Genomic DNA, 23,321 nt, shown 5'->3' on the forward strand with positions numbered 1-23,321 from the left:
AGATCACTGGAGTTGAATCCCTACAGCTGGAAGCAATGCTATATCCACCCATAGTATTATATTGTAAGCTGCCTTCTGAGAAAACTGAACAGAAGTAGAGGTTACCAGTAGAGAAGAAGCTGGTAACTACAGGCCAGTTAGCTTGACATCAGTTATAGTTAAAATGATGGAGACTCTACTCAAAAAGAGGATAACTCAGCACCTAATAACCAATAACATTGGACCCAAACCAGCATGGCTTTACTGAGGGCAAATCATGTCAGACTGATCTCATTGATTTCTTTGACTATGTCACAAAGCTGTTGAATGAAGATGGTGTCGTTGATATTGCCTATCTGGACTTCAGCAAAGACTTTGATACAGTTCCACATAAAGAGCTGATAGATAAATTAGTGAAGATTGGACTTAGTCCCTGGATAGTTCAGTGGATTTGCAGTTGGCTGAAGCGTAGATATCAGAGGGTTGTTGTTAATGGCAAGTATTCTGAGCAGAGATTGGTTACAAGAGGTGTGCCACAAGGGTCTGTTCTGGGTCCTATTCTTTTTAGTATGTTTGTGAGTGACATAGAGAAAGGGTTGATATTCCTGGAGGCATCTGTAATATGGCAAATAATGTAGCTTTACTAGATAGGTGGACAAAGCAATGGAAACTGCAGTTTAATGTTTCCAAATGTAAAATAATGCACTTGGGCAAAAGGAATCCTCAATTTGAGTGTTGTATTGGCTGTTTTGTGTTAGCAAAAACTTCAGAAGAGAAGGATTTAGGGGTAGTGATTTCTGACAGCCTCAAAATGGGTGAACAGTGCAGTCAGGCAGTAAGCAAAGCAAGTAGAATGCTTGGCTGCATAGCTAGAGGTATAACAAACAGGAAGAGGGAGATTGTGATCCCACTGTATAGAGCGCTGGTGAGATCACATTTGGAATACTGGGTTCAGTCACCTACAAAAAGATATGGATAAGATTGAATGGGTCCAATGACGGGGTACAAAAATGGTGGAAGGTCTTAAGCATAAAACTTATCAGGAAAGAGTTAATGAGCTCAATCAGAAGGGAAAGGGGGGGCATGATTGAAACATTTAAATATGTTAAAGAGTTAAATAAGGTTCAGGAGAGAAGTGTTTTTAATAGAAAAGTGAACACAAGAACAAAGGGGCACAATCTGAAGTTAGTTGGGGAAAGATAAAAAGCAACGTGAGAAAATATTATTTTACTGAATGAGTAGTAGATGCTTGGAACAAACTTCCAGCAGACATGGTTGGTAAATCCACAGGAACTGAATTTAAACATGCCTGGGATAAACATATATCCATCCTAAGATAAAATACAGGAAATAGTATAGGGGCAGACTAGATGGACCATGAAGTCTTTTTCTGCTGTCAATCTTCTATGTTTCTATGTGCCTGCCTGCCTGCCTGCCTGCCTATCATCTGTATCTCTATATCTATATCTATCTCTATATGTGTATATATCCATCTAACTATCTGTATATATCCATCTAGCTATCTATATGCAGTGATACCTTGTCTTAAAAACTGAATTGGTTCCAGGACGAGGTTCTTAAGGTGAAAAGTTTGTAAGACGAAACAATGTTTCCCATAGGAATCAATGGAAAAGCGATTAATGCGTGCAAGCCCAAAATTCACCCCTTTTTGCCAGCTGAAGTGCCCGTTTTTGCGCTGCTGGGATTCCCCTGAGGCTCCCTTTCATCGGAAACCCCACCTCCAGACTTCTGTGGTTTTGGGATGCTGCAGGGGAATCCCAGCATCGCAAAAACGAGCGCTTTGCTGGCAACGGAAGTCCGGAGGTGGGGTTTCCCAGTAAAGGGAGCATCAGTGAAATTGCAGCATCGCAAAAACACCAAAGTCCTCGAAACCCCACCTCCGGACCTCTGTGTTTTTGCGATGCTGCGATTTCGCTGAGGCTCTCCTTGCTGGGAAACCCCATCTCCGGACTTCCGTTGCCAGCGAAGTGCCCGTTTTTGTGCTGCTGGGATTCCCCTGCTGGGATTTCCCTGCACCATCGCAAAAACACAGAAGTCCGAAGGTGGGGTTTCCCATGGAAGGGAGCATCAGGGGAATCCCAGCAGTGCAAAAATGGGTGCTTCGCTGGCAACAGAAATCCGGAGGCGGGGCATCCCAGTGGCGGCGGTGGGTTTGTAAGGTGAAAATAGTTTGTAAGAAGAGGCAAAAAAATCTTAAACCCCGGGTTTGTATCTCGAAAACTTTGTATGATGAGGCGTTTGTAAGATGAGGTATCACTGTATATAGATATCAATCATCTATCTATCTATCTATCTATCTATCTATCTATCTATCTATCTATCTGTCATGTATCTATCTATCTCTATATCCATCCATCCATCCATCATCTATCCATCTAGCTATCTGTATATATCCATCTAGCTATCTGTATATATAGATATCAATCATCTCTCTCTCTCTCTCTCTCTCTCTCTCCCTACCTACCTACCTACCTATCATCTCCACACCCCTTTAGTACATTGAAGTACACATAAGTAAGTGGAAAAAAATAAATCTGATTTTCATAGAACTACAGGAAGTCTTCAATTTAAGGTTGAAGAAAAGTTGTAAAATTGGGGCCATAACTCACTTAACAAATGTTTTCCTCAGCAACAGACATGTTGGGACCAACTGTGGCCATACGTCCAGGACTGTCTCGAATAATAATATAATAAACTACTCAATAATTTTAATAATAAATCAATGAATTAAATAAAGGAGTAATAAAAACATTCCTGCTTACTATGTCAGTTTCTCTCAATCACACCCCACCACCCCAAAGATATCACAAAACAAATTTGTGTGACCTTATTGCTGCTCTCCTTGCTTCTGGGGCATATGATGGGCTGGCGGTTACCCAATGGATGGAGATGCTCCTGGTAATACCTAAACCGATGCCTCCAAATGTTTTCCTGGCTTCCTCCAGCCTCTTTTGACCTCTGAAGGGAATTGACTCACCTGAAGGGCATTAACATCCAAGAGGAATTTTATTGTTTCCATGAAAATAGATGTTTGCTGAGGGACAATGGCCAGGCTCAGCTCTGGTTCCAGTGTAACTGGTGCAGGTCTGGGCATTTCTGAAATGAAACCAAGAGAGGAAGGAATTTGAGGGAAACACCAAAACAGCAAGTCAGATTGGTTGCTCAACGGTGAGACACCGATCAAGTCGACACAAAAGCACCTGTATTTTCTGTGTTAAATGAGAAGAGCACATCTTCCTTCCTCTGTCCTTACCACTTTCTCTAGAGCAGAGTTCCCCAAACTTGGCAACTTTAAGACTTGTGGACATCAACTCCGACAAGACGGAGTGGTTGTAATTTCTGCCTCCCAAGGACTCTTCCATCTGTCTGTCCATTACTCTGGGAGTGGGGGACTTTTGACCCCCTCAGAGAGAGTCCACAACTTGGGCATCGTCCTCAATCCACAGCTGACATTGGACCATCATCTTTTGACTGTGGTGAGGGGGGCGTTCGCCCCGATTCGCCTGGTACTCCAGCTGTAGCCCTATCTGGACCATCCACAGTCTCTACTCACAGTCACTCATGCCCTAATCATCAGGTTCGATTGCTGCAATGCTCTCTATATGGGGCTACGTTTGAAGAGTGTTCGGAAACTTCAAATTGTCCATAATGCAGCTGTGCGAGCGGTTATGGGCCTTCCGCGGACTGCATTGGCTGCCGATTCGTTTCCGGGCGCAATTCAAGGTGTTGGTTATGACCTATACAGCCCTACATGGCATCAGAGCAGATTACCTCCGGGACCGCCTTCTGCCGCATGAGTCCCAGAGACCGGTTAGGTCCCACAGAGTTGGCCTTCTCCAGGTCCTGTCAACTGAACAATGTTGTTTGGTGGGACCCAGGGGAAGAGCCTTCTCTGTGGGGGCCCCGGCCCTCTGGAATCAGCTCCTTCGAGATCCGTACTTCCCTCACTCTCCTTGCCTTTCGTAAGAGTCTTAAGACTTATTTATGCCACCAGGCTTGGGCCCATTAGATCCTTGACCCCGGCTGATGAAAGTGTGAATGAAAGCTGATCAAATGGGAATGACTATTTTTTATGGTTTTGGGTTTTTTTTTTTGATTTTTTAGATTTTATATTTAATTAATTGGATTTAGGATGTTATGCATTGTTTTATGATATGTTGTGAGCTGCCCCGAGTCCTCAGAGAGGGGTGGCATAAAAGTCCAATCAATCAATCAATCAATCAATCAATCAATAAACTTCCAGAATTCTGGGAGAATTCTTTCTGGTTGAAAGCATCTTGTCGCACTGTATGATTTGGAAGTATTCTGTTTTGGATGTTCAGGGAGTGATGAGGAGAGCAGAGAAACAGAGAATCAGCACTTTTTCTTTGTTCCCTAGTGCTTGGTTAATAGAATTTCAGTTCTGGAACCTTATTTTGGACGCTTGTGTTGAGCTTCCAGCTGGACCTCAGGTTGTGCAGCAGTGTTAGCAATGCACTTGCCACTTTTGCGGCATTGAGTTGCCAGTTCTGGGCCTTGTGTGTGTGAGCGTATGTGCCTGTGTGTGGTGTGTGTGATGTGGCAAGGAAAGAGCAAAAGAAGCAGGACTTCCAGTTGCAACACCACAATGCTGCTATGGCCAATTTGTGCCCAACAGTAGTGGGTTCTAAATCCTGTCGCTACTGGCTCATGCATGCATGCGATGCTTCTGCGCATCAGCTTCTGCACATGGCCGGAAGCGTCCCGGGCGAGTGGATGGAGCCTCCCAGGCGGGAAGGCAGAACCTCCTGCCACTACCAGTTTGTCAAACCGGGCGAAACTGGACTGGTGTCACTGGTGTCCGCATCAGCTGGGGCTGTAAGGCATTGAAGCAGCTTTGGTTAAATGGCCCCACCTTGAATTTCAACATGCAACACAATTCCTTGCATGGCAACATGACACCGAGGTGAGGGATATGGACAGGGGTGGAACCTGAACAAAAGATGAAAGCAGGGGTGTCTACGAGATTCTCCTCTATCCAGGCCACGGTTGTCCCAAATACGTTTTTCCAAAAGGCATTTGGACTTTCTTGTCTTTTTTTCCCCCTTGAAAATGTTTCACTTCTCTATACCAAGACAACTAGACACAAGGACAGTTTTTTTCCTGAACACCATCACTCTGCTAAACAAATAATTCCCTCAATACTGTCAAATTATTTACTAAGTCTGCACTACTATTAGTTTTTTCTCATCATTCCTATCACTCATCTCCTCCCACTTATCACTGTATGACTGTAACTTGTTGCTTGTATCCTTAAGAATTTTATTAGTATTGATTGTGTCCTGATTGCTTATTTGACCCCTATGATAATCATTAAGTGTTGTACCTCATGATTCATGATGAATGTACCCCTTATGTACATTGAGAACATATGCACCATATGTTCTGTTCCGTTCTGTTCTGTTCTATTCTATCCTGTTCCATTCCATTCTATGAAGCAGAAGAAACCCAAGGAAATCTACTTGCCTTTTTGGAAAAGCACGAACAGATAGGCCCTCACAAAGATAAGGAGCTCTCTCCGGGATATCACCTAAAGACCACCTACCTCTCTGAGTGCTCATCCTAAGTTTACTGGGTGTAATGGACAATTTCTTGAACTGTTTATGTACAGTATCCTCTTCGGTTGGACGAAGGGCAATGGTTGCTTCCAGAGAATCTGCTTGGACTTTCACTGCGGATTCTGGAGATTCATCTGGAGATAAAAATGAAACCAACCCATATGGGACATAAAAGTAGGCCTGATTCATCAGCCTCTTTAACTGGATAGCACAGGGGCTAGCAGCCTTAAACACACAGAGAGCCACTTGGACCTGTGTCCCACAGAAAAGAGAACACCAGGAGCCACAAAACCCTTTCGACTTCTAAAATGAAGCTAACACTGCATATATCGTTATTTTACTTCTATGATATGTATTAAAAAAAACTATAGTGTGTTGCATTTATGTAATCAATGACCTGTTCCAGAGAAAGCACATTTTTATTTCTGCATGCAACAAAAAACATTTTCAACTCCAAATAAAAAATGGGTTGAAAAGCTCAACAGATCACATTCCGGTGGGTGTTGCACACTGGCGGTTGTGACACATATTTTGAGTGTCTGGGAGCCACAGCAGAGGGGTGAAAGAGTCATATGCAGCTCTAGTGTGTAGCCTAGATACGGTGGCGTCACCGGGCCGGCATTTCCCCGGACTTACACCTGCCCTGTCCCGCCCCACTGCGAGCGCTGCCTTCCCCCACTGCGAGCCCTTCCTTCTCCTGCCGCGAGCCCTTCCTTCCCCCGCTGTGAGCGTTGCCTTCCCCGCTGCAAGCCTCTTGCTTACCTTTTGCACCGGCTCCCCCCACTGCCCGCGCTGCCACCGTTCACCCTGAGAGTGAGAGGTGAGCGAGGCGAACTGAGGCAAGCAGGTGATGGTGGGACAAATGGCGGCAGGCAGCGGAGGGCGGGCACTTACCTATTTGACCATTTCCGGGTTCTTTTTGATTCTGCGTATGTTCTCACAAGATTCAGCTTCTGAACATGCCCAAAACCTTAATCTCGCGCAAGCATGATTTCCGGGTTCTTTTTGCTTCTGCACATGCACAGAAATGAAAAAATCCCGGAAATCGTGCTCGCGTGCATGCGCATGAGCACAAGCGGGGAAGTGGGGGCACACTCCCGGCCCGTTCCAGTAGGGCCGGGAATGCTAGCCCGCCCCTGGTTTTTCTGTAGCAGGTATACTTTGCACGGAGCAGCATCATTATTATAAAGTATAGGAAATATACTACATCAGTCACAGTGAATCAGCAGAAAGAAGAGAGAGAACAGGGAGAGAGAATCATGCTTTCTGGCTCCGTCTTATGGCGATTTGCAACACTACCTCTTAAAGCTATAGTACTTCAATACAAGTGATCATTCATTGTTATCTTGTTTATATATTGCAATCATTTTTTTGTTCTGATTTGAAATATATAGTTTTTCTGTAACAGGTATAGGTTCCGCAGAGCAGCATTATTATTACAAGGTATAGGACATTAAGAAAACAGTAATCTACATACCCGAAATAACATAATAACAAAAATGCTTCTATATCAGACACTTTCTATGATAGAGCAAAACTAAGCATAAAACAGACATATTACTTTTGCTGATGATTTTTTTTGTATTGACCAGTGTAATGCTTTCCCCAATTTTGAAGAATATGGCAGAGTTTGTGCCGTGTTGCCCTTCACGGGCATTGTCAGCTTACCAGACTCCTGTGGGCCAAGCAGCGACTGCACCCGTGAACCCATGTATGACATTCTTTTCTTTGTTACTGGTGTGTCTTCTATGCTTGGAGGACTTGCTTTCTCTTTGGGCTGGTGGGCCTTCTGGAGCTTGGCGGCCTCGCGGAAGGCCATCTCAACCCGAATGTAGTTTTCCTGGATATCATAGAAAAGTCCTGAAGGAAAAGTAGGGAAAGAAAAAGGAAGATTTCCCTCAAGAAACAATTACAGTGATGTTGACTGGAGACATAGACGCATCGGGGTTAGCAGGTTCTTTGGTATTCACCTAAAACGGAGAACATTCTCTTTATTTATTTGCCATATTTTGACAGTAGAAATGTTGGCGCATCTTATAGATGAATACATCCATTTATGGCCTCCTGAAGCCCCGCCTCTGCATCTTATTTTTGCAAAAATATGGGTAATTTTTTGCAAAAACGGGGGTATTTATGCCTTTCTTTAGCCCCCAGAACACTTTGAAGACTTCCCAGACACTCTGGATGCTTCATTTTTGCAAAAACAGGTGGAAAATGGGTATGTTTTTGTGAAAAATAGGGTGCACAGAGGGTTTGGAAGGCCTACAGAGTGCTCCAAGGGGCTGGGGAAGGCAAAATCACATGTTTTTGCAAAAAATGGAGTGTGCAGAGGGCTTGGGAGGTTTGCAGAGTACTTCTAGGGTTCGGGGAGGACAAAAACATTTTTTCCTTACTTACCTCTTGTTAAGGAGTGTGTTGAGTTATCAAGGACACGCACAGAGGAAAACGTGGAATTCCAGCAGATATCCAGGAGTTATGAGTAATTATTGTCATACAAGACAATACATTAAAGTGTATAAAATAGTGTTTACTTTAAACAGTCTGGCCATTCACAGTCAAATCAGTCAATAAATCTTAATAGAGTAATATTATTACAAGCCTGCCTTTGTCTTACATATCAGACATATATTACAGCTTACAAATACATCAAACTATCATCAAACACACAGAGCTTACTACATCAGTCACAGTGAATCAGCAGAAAGAACAGAGACATAAGAGAGAGAGAATCATGCTTTCTGGCTCCCTCTTATGGCAATTTGCAATACTATCTCTTAAAGCTATAGAACTTCAATACAAACAAACATTCATTGTTAGCTTGTTTATATATTGCAACCCATCATGGGTCTCTCCAGATACACCCATGTTTTCCCAACACTCCGCGGCCTACATTGGCTGCCGATTGGTCTCTGGACACAATTCAAAGTGTTGGTGATGACCTATAAAGCCAGATTACTTACAGGATAGCCTTCCGCCGCATAAATCCCAGTGGCCGATAAGGTCCCACAGAGTTGGCCTTCTCCAGGTCCCGTCGACCAAACAATGTCTGGCGGGATCAAGGGGAAGAGCCTTCTCTGTGGTGGCTCCAGCCCTCTGGAATCAGCTCCTTCCGGAGATTCGTAATGCCCCCAACCTCCTCGCCTTCCGCAAGACACTTAAGACCTACTTATGTCGCCAAGCATGGGACAGCTAGATCATGCCCCCTTCTTCTCTGACCGTCAAATGTTATGTATGGATGTGATTGAGTAGACTGATTGTTTTTTATATAATGGGATTTTAGTTGACTGTTTTTAACTATTAGATTTGTATACATATTGTTTGTATTGCATGTTGTGAGCCACTCTGGGTCCTCGGAGAGGGGCGGCATATAAGTCTAATAAATTGAATTGAATTGAATTGAACTGTTTTGTACAGAGTACTACCACCTCTTTGAAATCTTGGTGCTTCTTGTACACCAGTGCATCTTATATGGTATTTAATGGATTGATGGGTCCCCTATATTTTGTGCAACTCAAAACAATGTACCGTATATACTCGAGTATAAGCCGAGTTTTTCAGCCCCAAAAATGGGCTGAAAAAACCGACCTCGGCTTATACTCGGGTCACCACAAGAGGGCGCCGGGTGACCACAAGAGGGCGCACCGCGGGAGCCCGGCAGCTGCCCTACCCTTCCCACAGCCGCGTCACTCGGAGCCCCCTTTTACTTCTTGCTTGGAGCTCCTGTCGGCGCCTTGCAGCTGCCTTCCCTTCCTCGAACTTTTATTTTTTAAAAAATGCCGCCCGCCTCAGAGTAAACGCCCCGCGCGTATAATTAAGTGACTGGGGGTTTTTTCATGCGTCAAGAGGAAAGAATTAAAAACCTCGGGAAATAGAGCGCCCTGCTTGTAACCGCCACTAAAGCACACAACCTCCACCCACCCACACTTCGCCAGCCGCCACACCTTTGATGCAGTCCGGATAGAAGTGCGGGGCCACATCTTCTCTCCACCCCACCCACCCCCACCCAATATCCAAACTCTGTAGTGTTCAGGAGGACGGAAAGATGCTTTTTGGGGGGAGCACGCCAGTCTCTCTCCGCGCTCCCGTCTAGTGCACATCACCCCCAGGGAGGGCGGGATTGACTCTCCGGCAAACGGTCCGAGCATCCCCCTCCACACCCGTGCATCTGGAGTAAGGTGGCGTCTTTTAACACCCCCCCCCTTCAGCCATGCTCGCAAAGCCACCCATCCTCCTCCTCCTCCATCCCTCGCCGGGGGGAGACTCCCCTCCTCCGCCCCTTCTCTGATCTTGTAATCCTCGTGGGCCGAGGTTTTGAAGGCGCTGTTTGCCTGAGGGGGGCTGGATTTCCACGCCGCCGGCCGGGGGCTCCTTCGGGGTTGCCTCCGCCGGAGAGTGCTGTTGCTGGGGCTCCTGGTGGTCCCGAGATGGGGCGCGGCGGGCTCCGCGCTGCCCCACACTGAGCGCCGCGAAGTCCAACGTCTTGCTCTCGAAGGCGCCCTCCACGTTGCAGAACATCCCACCATACTTCTGGCGGGGCACTTGGTCGGCGGTGCCCAGGCGCGCCAGGTAGACGGGCAGATCTTCCTCCCCCGCCGCCGCGGGATCCGGCCGCTCCCGGCCTCTCCGCCCGCTGTGAGAAGACATGGCCGGGAGTCACTGGGGTAAGTCAAGCCGGCGACTCCGTCTGCGAGGCAGAGAAAGAAGGGCGGGCGGGAGGGAGGGAGACTTCCCAGGCGCCGCTGGCTCGGCTCAGGCGCGGAGTGACTGATGACTGAGAGAGAGAGAAAAGGAGCGCCTGCTGGGAGGGAGGGAGAGAGAGCGACCGGAGAAGGGAAGGTAGCTGCAAGGCGCCGACAGGAGCTCCAAGAGAGAAGTAAAACGGGGCTCCGAGTGACGCAGCAAAGTTGCCAGCCAACTGCTCCGACGGCGTGCGAGAGAGGAACAGACGATGCGAAGGTGGGGGGGGGGGACTCATGAAGCAGGAATCCCCTCCCCCCTGACTTCCCATCGTCTGTTCCTCTCTCGCACGCCGTCGGAGCAGTTGGCTGGCAACTTTGCTGCGTCACTCGGAGCCCCCTTTTACTTCCCTTTTGGAGCTCCTGTCGGCATCTTGCAGCTGCCTTCCCTTCCCCGGGTCCAGCAAAGTTTCCAGCTTGTACAATTACTGCACTAATTCCCTGATTAGATTTTGAGGTAAGTTCTCTCTCTGCTTTTTTTCAAAGTCTCCTTTCTATAGAACTTTGATAAAGTTCCCCCCTCCCTCCCCCCTCTCTCTCAAGAGACACAGAGAGCGAGACAGAGAGAGAGAGAGAGAAGGAAGAAGGGTAGAAGAAAAAGAAAAAGGAATTGAGTACTTTTTAAGGGCTTTGTTGGATTCATTCTGTAGATTTGTTATGGTACAAGCAATATACAATCGTACTAATTTTAGCCTGCCAGTAGATTGTAAAAATAAGATACATTATGCTGCTTTCTTCTACCCCATAGAGATTCATGAATACTTAAGATGTTTAGCATTTCTGTACTCACTTAGCATTAAGTTTTAGTGTTAAAATAATATTAATATTTACCTCTTGGATTTAAATCTATTGTTATTTCTGTGTGGATTTACCTCAGAATAAGTCTCAGTTTTTTGGGAACTTGCTGATAGATATGCTTAAAACTGCAGTCCATCTGTGCAGTTGCCTGTAAGTAAGTCCTATTGAAATCTGTAAGGCTTAACTCAGAATAAAGAGTTGATTTAATATGCAATCCTGTACATAAATTTACTCAGTAATTAACTTGGCTGCATGGCTTGGGGTAGTTTGGTAGAATGTTATGCAATTTTTATGTCTCTGAAAATCTTTTATTCTTAGATGGGAAAAAGAATTTTGTGAAATTATTGCGCAATTTGAATTTGAAAAAATATTGTTTTGTTCTTCTCTCTACTTTATCATTGGATTATAGAGAGAAAAATTAAGTCTCTAAAATACTGTTTTGAGGGATTTTGACTCATAGGTTTTAGCTTGGTTGCTTATTGAACTACTTTTTTTACTTTTTAATTTATTTAATTTTATTTAATTTATTGTAAATATCAGATTGCTTTTATTTACCCACTTTGAAATAAATATTGTTTACCCTCTTTAAAATAAATATTCTAAAACATTTAATCTACCGATGTCTCATTTAATGTAATTTTATTGGTTTCCATTTTTATAAGTTACCAGTAACCACTGCATTTTCTAACCTCGGCTTATACTCGGGTCAATAAGTTTTCCCAGTTTTTGTGCCAAAAAATGGTGCCTCGGCTTATACTCGGGTCGGCTTATACTCGAGTATATACGGTACTTGCCTTTTGTTTTTCTGATGACAACCTGATGTGATAGGTTGGGCTAAGAGAGAAGAATTAGCTCCAAATCACCCAGTTGCTCTTCATGGTTATTGGCCCAAAGTCACTCAACTGATTTTCTTTTTTAAAAAAATAGTCTTTATTAATTATTTACACTAAAAAGAAGACAAGACAAATACAATATAGAAAAAAGAAAGAAAGAAAAAAAAAGAGGGAGAAAGGAAAAAACAAAAAACAAAACAAAGCAAAACAGACAAACTAACATATATTTGCCAACCTGCAAGTTGGCCTTGTTGTTACAGCTTTCACTATTGTTTTCTATATTCATATACAGTATTTACATGAATCTTGGCTGTGTATAGTTCACACTTATATCCAGTATTTTATAGTAAAGGAATAATAAAGAGTAACAAGATTGCTAGTAAATAACATATTTGACTGTAATATGATTATTTAAAGTTTTAAGTAGTTTTTTTGGTCAACCCAGTTATACCATCTTTTCCACGTCTGGTAGAATTCTGTATTGTCTTTTTGTCAAATTTCCATTGTCAATTTATCCATTTCAGCAATTTCATAGATTTTATTTATTATATTTAAGGTTCATGGAATATTACTTAATTTCTAATTTTGCACAAATGTGATTCTAGCAGCGGTAATTATGTGTATTATTAGATATCTGTCCTCCTTTACTATTTTTTGCCTGATAATTCCGAGCATATATAACTCTGGTTTTAATGGAATTTGTAAATTTGTTATTTGCTCTAAAAGACTTTTCATTTTAGTCCAATATTTTTTAGCCTTTGGGCAAGTCCACCATGTGTGGTAAAAAGTTCCAATTTTCTTTTGGCACTTCCAGCATTTTGGTGATGTTTTTGGAAACATTTTAGTGAGTCGGGCAGGTAGCAAATGCCACCTGTAGAACATTTTATAGATATTCTTTTTGTATATAGAAGATGTTGTCAATTTATAGTTATGATTTATTTTTTGCACCGAACAGATAGGAATGCCATCCAAATTCCAAATTAAAGCCCTCTATTGTCAATAATCTTCTGTCTCAGAGGATTATCCAGTCCTTAATCCAGGTCATGGCTGCAGCCTGTTGATATAATCTTCAGTTTGGTAACCCCATCCCTCTTCTCCTCTTGTGATCCTGTAGGTATCTTAATTTAATTCTAGCTTTCTTTTTGGCCCAAATCTGTGAATTATTTTATCTAGGGTATCAAAAAAGTTTTTGTTTAATTTAATAGGGGTCGTTTGAAACAAATATAATAATTTTGGTAGTACATTCATCTTTATTAAGGCAATTTTGCCGAGAAGTGATAGTTGAAGTTTTGCCCATTTTTCTAAGTCTGTTTTTACTTTTTGTATTACTATATTGTAGTTATCTCTTTTTATTGTTAAGCATTCCGATGATAGTGTTAATCCTAACTACATAACCTTTTAACTATATTTACACCTAGGGAATTCTCTAATTTTTCATTTTGCTTAAGTGTCATATTTTTAGTTATTATTTTAGTTTTACTTTTGTTAATTTTTAATCCTGCAACTTTTCCAAATCTTTCAATCTCATCAAAGAGAATTCTCTAGCGGCTCTTCAAGGATGAAGACCATGTCGTCAGCATAGGCTTGTAATTTGTATTCCTCTTTTTTGATTTTCAGGTCTTTTATTTCTTTTTTGTTTCTTATGTTTCTTAATAAACTTTCTAGTGCTAATATGAAAATTAAAGGAGCAAGTGGGCACCCTTGTTGGACGCCTTTTTTAATTTCTATTTTATTGGTCATGTCTCCATTTATCAGGACTCGTGCGGTTTGTTGGTCGTAAATTGCTTTTATCATTCTACTAAATTTATCACCAAATTCCATTTTGTTTATTAATTTAACACAGTAAGACCAATTTATTTTATCGAAGGCTTTTTCTGCGTCGATAAAGATGAATGCAGCTTGTTTGTCAATATGCAGGTCATAATATTCTAATGCGTTCAATATGATCCTTGTATTTTTAAAAAATTGTCTGTGTGGGAGAAAACCATTTTGATCGGGGTGGATACATTTATTTTAAAAAAATTTAAGTCTATTTGCAATTATTGCGGCCATAATTTTATAATCTGTATTTAATAACAATATAGGTCTATAATTTTAAATTTTCTGTTTATCTGTTTCATCCTTTGGTATTAAGCTGATATATGCCTCCTTCTAGGATTCAGGAATTTTCTCTTTATCCAGTATTTCATTAAATAGTTCTAACATTATTGTTTCTAATGAGTTTTGGGTTATTTTATATAATTCACAGGGGATACCATCCGGACCGGGTGATTTGTTATTCTTCAGGTTCTTTTTTTAAAAAAATATATATATTTATCAATTTTTTCCTTTTTTTAAAAAAGTACATAGTCATATTTACAGATGAATCTACATCATATATACATTCCTATCGACATTGTCTTCGAATTACTTTTAGATTTCTTGATGTTTTATTCCAATGCTTCTTTTAAGTTTCTTTTTTTTGTCCATTGGTACCATTTTGTCCAGGTTTCATAATAGTCTGATTCTTTTCGATTATTAAGTTCCATTGTCAATCTGTCCATCTCTGCACAGTCGTATATTTTCTTGATAATCTCATTGTCTTCAGGTATTTGCGGATTTTTCCAGTTCTGTGCAAATACAATCCTTGCAGCTGTTGCAATATGCAAGCTTAAATATTTTATATTTTTAGAATAGTTACCTCTCATAATACCCAATAGAAAAAATTCTGGCGTATATTCTATTTTTGTATTTGTTATTTGACACAACCAATTATTTATTTTTTTCCAGTATTTTCTTGTCTCTGGACATAACCACCATAGGTGAAAGAAGGTGCCTTGAGTGTTTTTACATTTCCAACACATTGGGCTGTAATTTTGGTGCATTTTAGCTAGTCTTTTGGGTGGAAGATGCCAACGGTATAGCATTTTATATTGGTTTTCTTTATATATTGTGGATTTTGTTAATTTAATATTTCTCTTCCAAATCTGTTCCCATTCCTCTATATATATATATTATGGCCAACGTTTTTCGCCCAGACAATCATTGTACCTTTAACTATCTCCTCTGGTCTTTCATATTCCATCAGATATTTATATATTTTAGATATTGCTTTTTCTTCCGGGCCTGTCAATAGTTTATCTAGTGGTTGGGTAATTCTTTCTATACCTGATTGTTCCATATCCTTTTTATATCTAGACTGAATTTGTAGGTATGTCCACCAATCTATATTTATATTTTGTATTATTAATTCTTCCCTACTTTTGAGTTTACAGTTTGTATCTAATATTTCTTTATATTTAATTTTTTTTGTCAGTTCTATTGTATTTGGGTATATTAGAGCTTCCATTGTGGATAGCCAATTTGGTATTTTTATATAATGTTTGTGTCTTATCTCTTTCCATGTTTTGAGTAAAGACTGTCTGATTAGATGCCTATTAAAATATTTTGGCATTTTATCTCCTATGTCCCATAAGTAGGCATGCCAACCTTTATCCAAATCATGACCTTCCAATTGTAAAATTCGTTTATTATCAAGATTGAGCCATTCTTTTATCCACATCAATGAAGCTGCTTTATAATACATTTTCCAATCTGGCATTCCGAATCCCCCTCTCTTTTTAATATCTTGTAAATCTACTATCCCTTGATTTTTTACCTTGCCATATGAATTTCGATATTATTTTATTTAATTCCGTAAAAAATTTAGAGTTCAATTTTATTGGTATGGTTTGAAATAGGTATAGAAATTTCGGAAGTATACTCATTTTAATTGATGCTATTCTTCCCATCAGTGATAATTGTAGCTTACTCCATTTTTCTAATTCTACCTTGGTTTGGTTTACTAGTTTTGTATAGTTATCTTCTTTTACTGTTGAACATCTATTAGTTAGATTTATTCCTAAATATTTAATTTTTTTCGTACTAGTGAATCCCAATTCAGTTTCTAATTCCTTGGTTTGCTTATTTGTCATATTTTTGGTCATGAATTTTGTTTTTTGTTTGTTAATTTTTAGGCCTGCTATTTCTCCATATTCTTCTATTTTTCCAATTAGATGTTGCCCTGACTCTAATGGTTCTTCTAAAAAGAAAACTAAATCATCCGCATCTTTGTTCCTTTAATATTATTGTCTTTGCGGATCTCATTTAACAGAATTTCGAGTACCAGTATAAAAAGTAGAGGAGATAGCGGACATCCTTGTCTAACTCCTTTATTTATTTGGAACGTTTTTGTTATTCCATTATTGACTATTACCTTGGCCTTCTGAGTAGTATATATGTTGTCTAATAACAATTCAAATTTAGAGCCAAATTCCATTTGCTTTATTAACTTTTTCATATATTGCCAATTCACATTGTCGAAGGCTTTCTGTGCATCCAGAAAGATCATTGCAATTTGTTTATCAGGATGTGCTTCATAGTATTCAATTATATCTAATACAATTCTTGTATTATTTCTGATTTGTCTCAATGGTAGGAAACCATTCTGATCAATATGTATAGTTTTACTTAGTATTTTCTTTAATCTTTCAGATAATATTGAAGTGAAAATTTTGTAATTGGTGTTTAGAAGAGCAATTGGTCTGTAGTCACTAACTTGATTTGTATTGGCACCTTCTTTCGGTATCATGGTGATATATGTCTCTTTCCATGTTTCAGGTATTTTAGCTTCCAATAGTGCTTCATTGTAAACTTTTAACTGTAGTTGTTCTATAGTCTTTCCAAAGTGTTTATAATACTCTCCCGGATAACCATCTGGACCTGGCGATTTGTTACCTTTCTGTCTTTTAATTGCATCTTGTATCTCTATTGGGGTAATCTCTCTATTTAACATTTCCCTATCTTTTTCGTTTATTTTCATCACATTATTTTGTTGCAAGTACTTATCTATTTTAGTTATGTCTATTTCCTCTTGTGAGTATAATTTCTCATAATATTGTAGAATAATTTCTTTTAATTTTTGTTCATTATGTTGTAATCTCCCTTCTACATCCGTTAATTGATGTATCATCCTATTTTCCTTTTCTTTCTTAATTTTGTGTGCCAGCCATCTACCTGGTTTGTTTGCATTTTCAAAGAATGTTTGTCTGGCTTGTTGGTCTATTAGGTTTAGTTCATGTTTATATCCCAATAAAGATTCATATATTTCTTTTTTCTCCGGTAATTCTTGATGTTGCTTTTCTAATTTTTTAATATTTTCTATTATCACATTGTATTCCTTTCTCCTCTTTTTATTTCTTTCTATGTTATATGCTATAGTGATACCTCTTATGTAGGCCTTGAGAGTATCCCACAAGTTCTGGATAGTTGTTGGTTGTTTTTGGTTTTCATCTATAAAAAGTTCAATCTCTTTTATAATTCTTTCACTATATTCTTCTTCTAATAATATATTTGTATTTAATTTCCATCTTTTATTATGATTTTTAGTCCCTTTCCAAATCACAACTAGTGGGTTGTGGTCTGCCCAAACATTTATATCTATTTCAACCATTTCAATGTCTCGTAACATTTCACTATTTGCCCATATCATATCTATCCTTGAATAGGATCCGTGTGGCGCTGAATAAAATGTATATTTTTTTGGGGGGGATGCGTCAGCCTCCATAAGTCTGTCATGTTTAATTCTTCTATCATATCTTTAAATGTGTTGGGCAGTGTATTCCTATTTGTATTTGTATTTTTACTTTTCTTATAATCTTTATCTTTATCTATAATTCCATTATAGTCTCCTATTATGCAAATGTTTTTATTTTCTAGTGTTAATATCTTTTCATGTAGTTTTTTATAAAATTCTTTTTGTTTTTTGTTTGGGGCATATATATTTATTAAATTTATTTTCCTTTCATTTAATTTGATTTCTGTAATTAAGAGTCTTCTTTTCAAATCTGAATAAATTTCTTTCGCTGTTATTTCTTTTTTAATATACGTTACTACTCCTTTCTTTTTTTATTTCCTAATGATGTATATAATACTCCCAGTTTTGTATTCTCTAAGAATATTTTTTCTGTTTCTTTTATGTGTGTCTCCTGAAGACATATAATGTCTGCCTTTTCTTTAATTAATTTTGTATATATTTTCCTTCTTTTCTCTGGGGAATTTAATCCTTTAATATTTATCGAAATCAATTTAATTTCTATGCAGCCAAGCAAGTAGGATGCTTGGCTGCATAGCTAGAGGTATAACAAGCAGGAAGAGGGAGATTATGATCCCGCTATATAGAATGCTGGTGAGACCCCATTTGGAATACTGTGTTCAGTTCTGGAGACCTCACCTACAAAAAGATATTGACAAAATTGAACGGGTCCAAAGATGGGCTACAAGAATGGTGGAAGGTCTTAAGCATAAAACGTATCAGGAAAGACTTAATGAACTCAATCTGTATAGTCTGGAAGACAGAAGGAAAAGGGGGGACATGATCGAAACATTTAAATATGTTAAAGGGTTAAATAAGGCCCAGGAGGGAAGTGTTTTTAATAGGAAAGTGAACACAAGAACAAGATGACACAATCTGAACTTAGTTGGGGGAAAGATCAAAAGCAACATGAGAAAATATTATTTTACTGAAAGAGTAGTAGATCCTTGGAACAAATTTCCAGCAGACGTGGTAGATAAAGCCACAGTAACTGAATTTAAACATGCCTGGGATAAACATATATCCATCCTAAGATAAAATACAGAAAATAGTATAAGGGCAGACTAGATGGACCATGAGGTCTTTTTCTGCCGTCAGACTTCTATGTTTCTATGTTTCTATTCATTTGTTTAGTTTGTTGTTTCTCTTAGTTGTTTTCCTTCCTTTTGTTTTTACTTGTTAGTTTTTACTGCCGTCTGCTTTCTAGTTTTTACTCCCTCCTCTTTTTGGATTAGGTCTTTACTTTCTTTAGGTCTTTCCTTTCCTTCCTCTTTCCTCTCTTCCTGTCTATCTTCTTGGCTTATTCCTTCTGATCTATCCTCACTTTCTGTCTCAATTGTTTCCTCTATTCCTTGCAATTGTTCATTTATTTCCTGTGCTCTTTCTAATGTATCTACCTTGATCCTCTTTCCCTCCCAGGTTATTATCATTCCTTCAGGGATGATCCATCTAAAGTTTAAGTGTTTTCTGTTTAGAGTCGATGCCAAAAATTTGTAGTCATTTCTTTGCTCCCTAACTCTTCTAGGTATTTGTTTTAATATGTTGATCTCCCTTTCTTTGTATGGCCAAGTCCTCCCTCTTGTAACCATAAGAATACTATCCCTTATCTTTTTCCTTGCAAATCTAACATGTATTTCCCTAGGCAGATGGTGGTGTCGGGCATAGTTTGTCTGTATCCTGAAAGCTTCGTCTATTTTGTTTTTAACCTCATTTTTATCTTTTTGGAGTATATCTCCTATCAATTCCGCTATTTTATCCTCTATATCTTCATCTCTTGTTTCTATGATGTTTTGGAACCTCAGAAAATACGATGCCTTATTTATTTTATTATTTATTTATTTATTTATTTATTATTTAGATTTGTATGCCGCCCCTCTCCGCGAACTCGGGGCGGCTCACAACAAAAAATATAAACAATCGTACAAATCCAAATAAATTCAATAAATTTAAGTATTTAAAATAGTTTTAAAAAGAACCCCACTATATTAACAAGCACACACACAAACATACCATACATAAATTGTACGTGGCCGGGGGAGGTGTTTCAGTTCCCCCATGCCTGACGACAAAGGTGGGTTTTAAGAACTTTACGGAAGGCAGGGAGAGTAGGGGCAGTTCTAATCTCTGGGGGGAGTTGGTTCCAGAGGGCCGGGGCCGCCACAGAGAAGGCTCTTCCCCTGGGGCCCGCCAACCGACATTGTTTAGTTGACGGGACCCGGAGAAGGCCCACTCTGTGGGACCTAATCGGTCGCTGGGATTCGTGCGGCAGAAGGCGGTCTCGGAGATATTCTGGTCCGATGCCATGAAGGGCTTTAAAGGTCATAACCAACACTTTGAATTGTGACCGGAAATTGATCGGCAGCCAATGCAGACTGCGGAGTGATGGTGAAACATGGGCATACCTAGGTAAGCCCATGACTGCTCTCGCAGCTGCATTCTGCACGATCTGAAGTTTCCGAACACTTTTCAAAGGTAGCCCCATGTAGAGAGCATTACAGTAGTCGAATCTCGAGGTGATGAGGGCATGAGTGACTGTGAGCAATGAATCCCGGTCCAGATAGGGCCGCAACTGGTGCACCAGGCGAACCTGGGCAAACGCCCCCCTCGCCACAGCTGAGAGATGGTTTTCTAATGTGAGCTGTGGATCGAGGAGGACGCCCAAGTTGCAGACCCTCTCTGAGGGGGTCAATAATTCCCCCCCCAGGGTAATGGACGGACAGATGGAAATGTCCTTGGGAGGCAAAACCCACAGCCACTCCATCTTATCCGGGTTGAGCTTGAGTCTGTTGACACCCATCCAGGTCCCAACAGCCTCCAGGCACCGGCACATCACTTCCACCACTTCGTTGACTGGGCATGGGGTGGAGATGTAAAGCTGGGTATCATCGGCATATTGATGATACCTCACCCCATGTCCTTGGATGATCTCACCCAGCGGTTTCATGGAAATGTTAAATAGCAAGGGGGAGAGGACCGACCCCTGAGGCACCCCACAAGGGAGAGACCTCGGAGCCGACCTCTGACCCCCCACTAACACCAACTGCGACCGGCCAGATAGGTAGGAGGAGAACCACTGAAGAACAGTGCCTCCCACCCCCAGCCCCTCCAACCGGTGCAGAAGGATACCATGGTCGATGGTATCGAAAGCCGCTGAGAGATCGAGGAGCACCAGGACAGAGGATAAACCCCTGTCCCGGGCCCGCCAGAGATCATCCATCAACGCGACCAAAGCGTTTTCCGTGCTGTAACCGGGCCTGAAACCCGACTGCTGGGGACCTAGATAATCAGCTTCTTCCAAGGACCGCTGGAGCTGGAGCGCCACCACCTTCTCGACAACCTTCCCCATAAAGGGAAGGTTGGAGACTGGACGATAGTTGTTAAGTACGGCTGGGTCCAGGGAGGGCTTCTTGAGGAGGGGGCACACAAGCGCTTCTTTATAGAGTGATGGAAAAACTCCCCTCCCCAAGGAAGCGTTGGTAATCTGCTGGGCCCAGCTCCGTGTCACCTCCCTGCTGGCCGAGACCAACCAGGAGGGACACGGATCCAGTAGACAGGTGGCGGAACTCACAGCTCCAATAGCCTTGTCCACTTCATCAGGTGTCACCAGATCAAACTCTTCCCAGACAGGTGGACAAGTACGTGCCCCAGTCACCTCGACTGACTCGTTGTCAGTCGACTCTGTTTTACAATTGGAGTCGAGGTCGGCCCGGATCTGAGCGACTTTATCAGCGAAAAACGTGTTAAACTCCTCGGCACTACTCTGCAAGGGCTCCCCAACTTCCCCCTGGTTAAGAAGGGAGCGGGTCACCCTAAACAGAGCGGCCGGGCGGGATTCCGCTGATGCAATCAAGGCGGCGTGGTACGCGCATCTTGCCGCCTTGAGCGCCACTTTGTAAGTCTTAATAAAAGCTCTTACAAGTGTTCGATCAGATTCAGACCTACTCTTCCTCCATCGCTTCTCTAGACGTCTCTTTTGGCGTTTCAACTCCCAGAGCTCCTCGTTGAACCATGTGGCTCTACGGGGTCTAGCGCCACGGAGAGGTCGCAAAGGCGCAATCCGGTCAAGAGCCTCCGCAGCAGCCGTATTCCAGGCCTCCGCAAGAGACTCCGCCGAACTGTGGATGAGTGCCTCTGGAATAACCCCAAGCGCCGTCTGAAAGCCCTCTGGGTCCATCAGGCGTCTGGGGCGGAACATCTTCATTGGTTCCGCCTCCCTGCGGGGAAGGATTGGAGCCAGGAAGTCAAGCCGTAGTAGGAAATGGTCTGACCATGACAAAGGCAATGCTTCTAAGCCCCTTAGTCTCAGACCATTACTCAATTGCTCGGAAAGGAATACCATGTCAGGTGCGTGCCCTCCCTCATGAGTCGGACCCTGTACTACTTGAGTCAGGTCCATGGCTGTCATGGTGGCCATGAACTCCTGTGCCAACCCAGAGGTTTCGCCGAGTGACGGCAGGTTGAAGTCCCCCAGGACAATGAGTCCGGGGAACTCCACCGCCAACCCGGCTACCTCCTCGAGTAGCACAGGCAGGGCTTTTGACACGCAGCTGGGAGGCAGGTACGTGAGAAATAAGCCCACCTGAACCCCTAAGTCCAACTTAAGCAAGAGAGACTCGCAACCCACAATTTCCGGAGCAATGAGCCTACGCAGGCAAAGGCTCTCCCTGGCTATAATAGCCACTCCTCCCCCCCTTCCCTGGGGTCGAGGTTGATGCCATATCTGAAACCCGGCTGGGCAAATTTCAGAGAGAGGAACACCTCCCTCCGGGCCCAGCCAGGTTTCAGTAATACAAGCCAGGTCGGCCTCCTCATCCAGGATCAGGTCCCGGATGAGGAGAGCTTTATTTACCACCGACCTGGCATTAAGCAGCAGCAACCTGAGTCCAGGACCAGAGTTACACTCATCACCAGTACCCAAGGTTGGGCTCACAGAGCCAGAACAAGGGACCGTTATTAAGCAACGGTCCCTCGTTCCCCTGGAACGGCTAGCTCTGTGGCCCCCGCCATATCTGCCTCTCCCCAGCAACACAGGGATATTCCGACCCTCCGCCACCCCAGAGATCGGTGCCCCTTCCCCTCCCGCCTCTCCGGCGTCAGGTGGCCCAAATATCTCATTCATACTATTCATACTATTCCCATTCACCCCTCCCCTGACATAACCCCACCCACTCCAGCCATCACATTCATACCAATCATTCCTCCCATATATGTCATTACACCCACTCCAATTGTACATCAGTTAAACCCCCCCAATTAATTAAAAATAGATTAAATATTGCTAAAAAGTTAATAAGTTAATAAAATAGTATAAAAAATAAAATATAAAAATATAAAAATATAAAATCAGATCTTAATTGATATCAATCCTCGGTCAATCAACCAATCCAGGTCCGAAATCCTCTATAGATCTTCCATATAGTCTCAGAGTCTTAAAAGTCTGCTGTGTTTTTTCTATAGTCTTGCCACTAGGAGGCGCAGTTCTTCCATGATCTTAATAATAGTTGAGAGGATGAGAAGATGATGAAAATAGGAAAATGGTGGAAGTGAAAAGTGGTGAAGGGGGGGGGGGAAGATGACAGTAATGACAAAATAGGAATTAAACAATAAACAATATCCCCAGTCTAATTAGCCATGATGATTCTAGGCAGTTAATTCCATAATTCTCACCCCCTCTAGTTCTTCAGGTCACAATTAGTCTCTGTGGGCACTCATACATTAGTCTCTGTGGGCACTCATACTGGGCGTCTGTCTCCTTCATTCCATCTTT

At 41.7% G+C, this 23,321-nt stretch overlaps 1 protein-coding gene across 10 annotated transcripts in view; it reads right to left on the bottom strand.

The window, feature by feature from the left end:
- CFAP70 (cilia and flagella associated protein 70) overlaps positions 1 to 23,321 on the bottom strand; it is a 246,210-nt gene that overhangs the window by 68,311 nt on the left and 154,578 nt on the right. For all 10 annotated transcript variants that reach the window (XM_070760789.1, XM_070760788.1, XM_070760785.1 and 7 more), the window contains 3 exons: positions 7,245 to 7,436; positions 5,564 to 5,710; positions 2,978 to 3,096 (listed from right to left, as the gene is read on the bottom strand). In XM_070760789.1, coding sequence (XP_070616890.1) covers positions 2,978 to 3,096; positions 5,564 to 5,710; positions 7,245 to 7,436 — 458 coding nt within the window. The remainder of the gene's footprint in view (positions 1 to 2,977; positions 3,097 to 5,563; positions 5,711 to 7,244; positions 7,437 to 23,321) is intronic.

The sequence above is a fragment of the Erythrolamprus reginae genome, chromosome 9 (assembly GCF_031021105.1).
Source record: "Erythrolamprus reginae isolate rEryReg1 chromosome 9, rEryReg1.hap1, whole genome shotgun sequence".
Taxonomy (NCBI): Eukaryota; Metazoa; Chordata; class Lepidosauria; order Squamata; family Dipsadidae; genus Erythrolamprus; species Erythrolamprus reginae.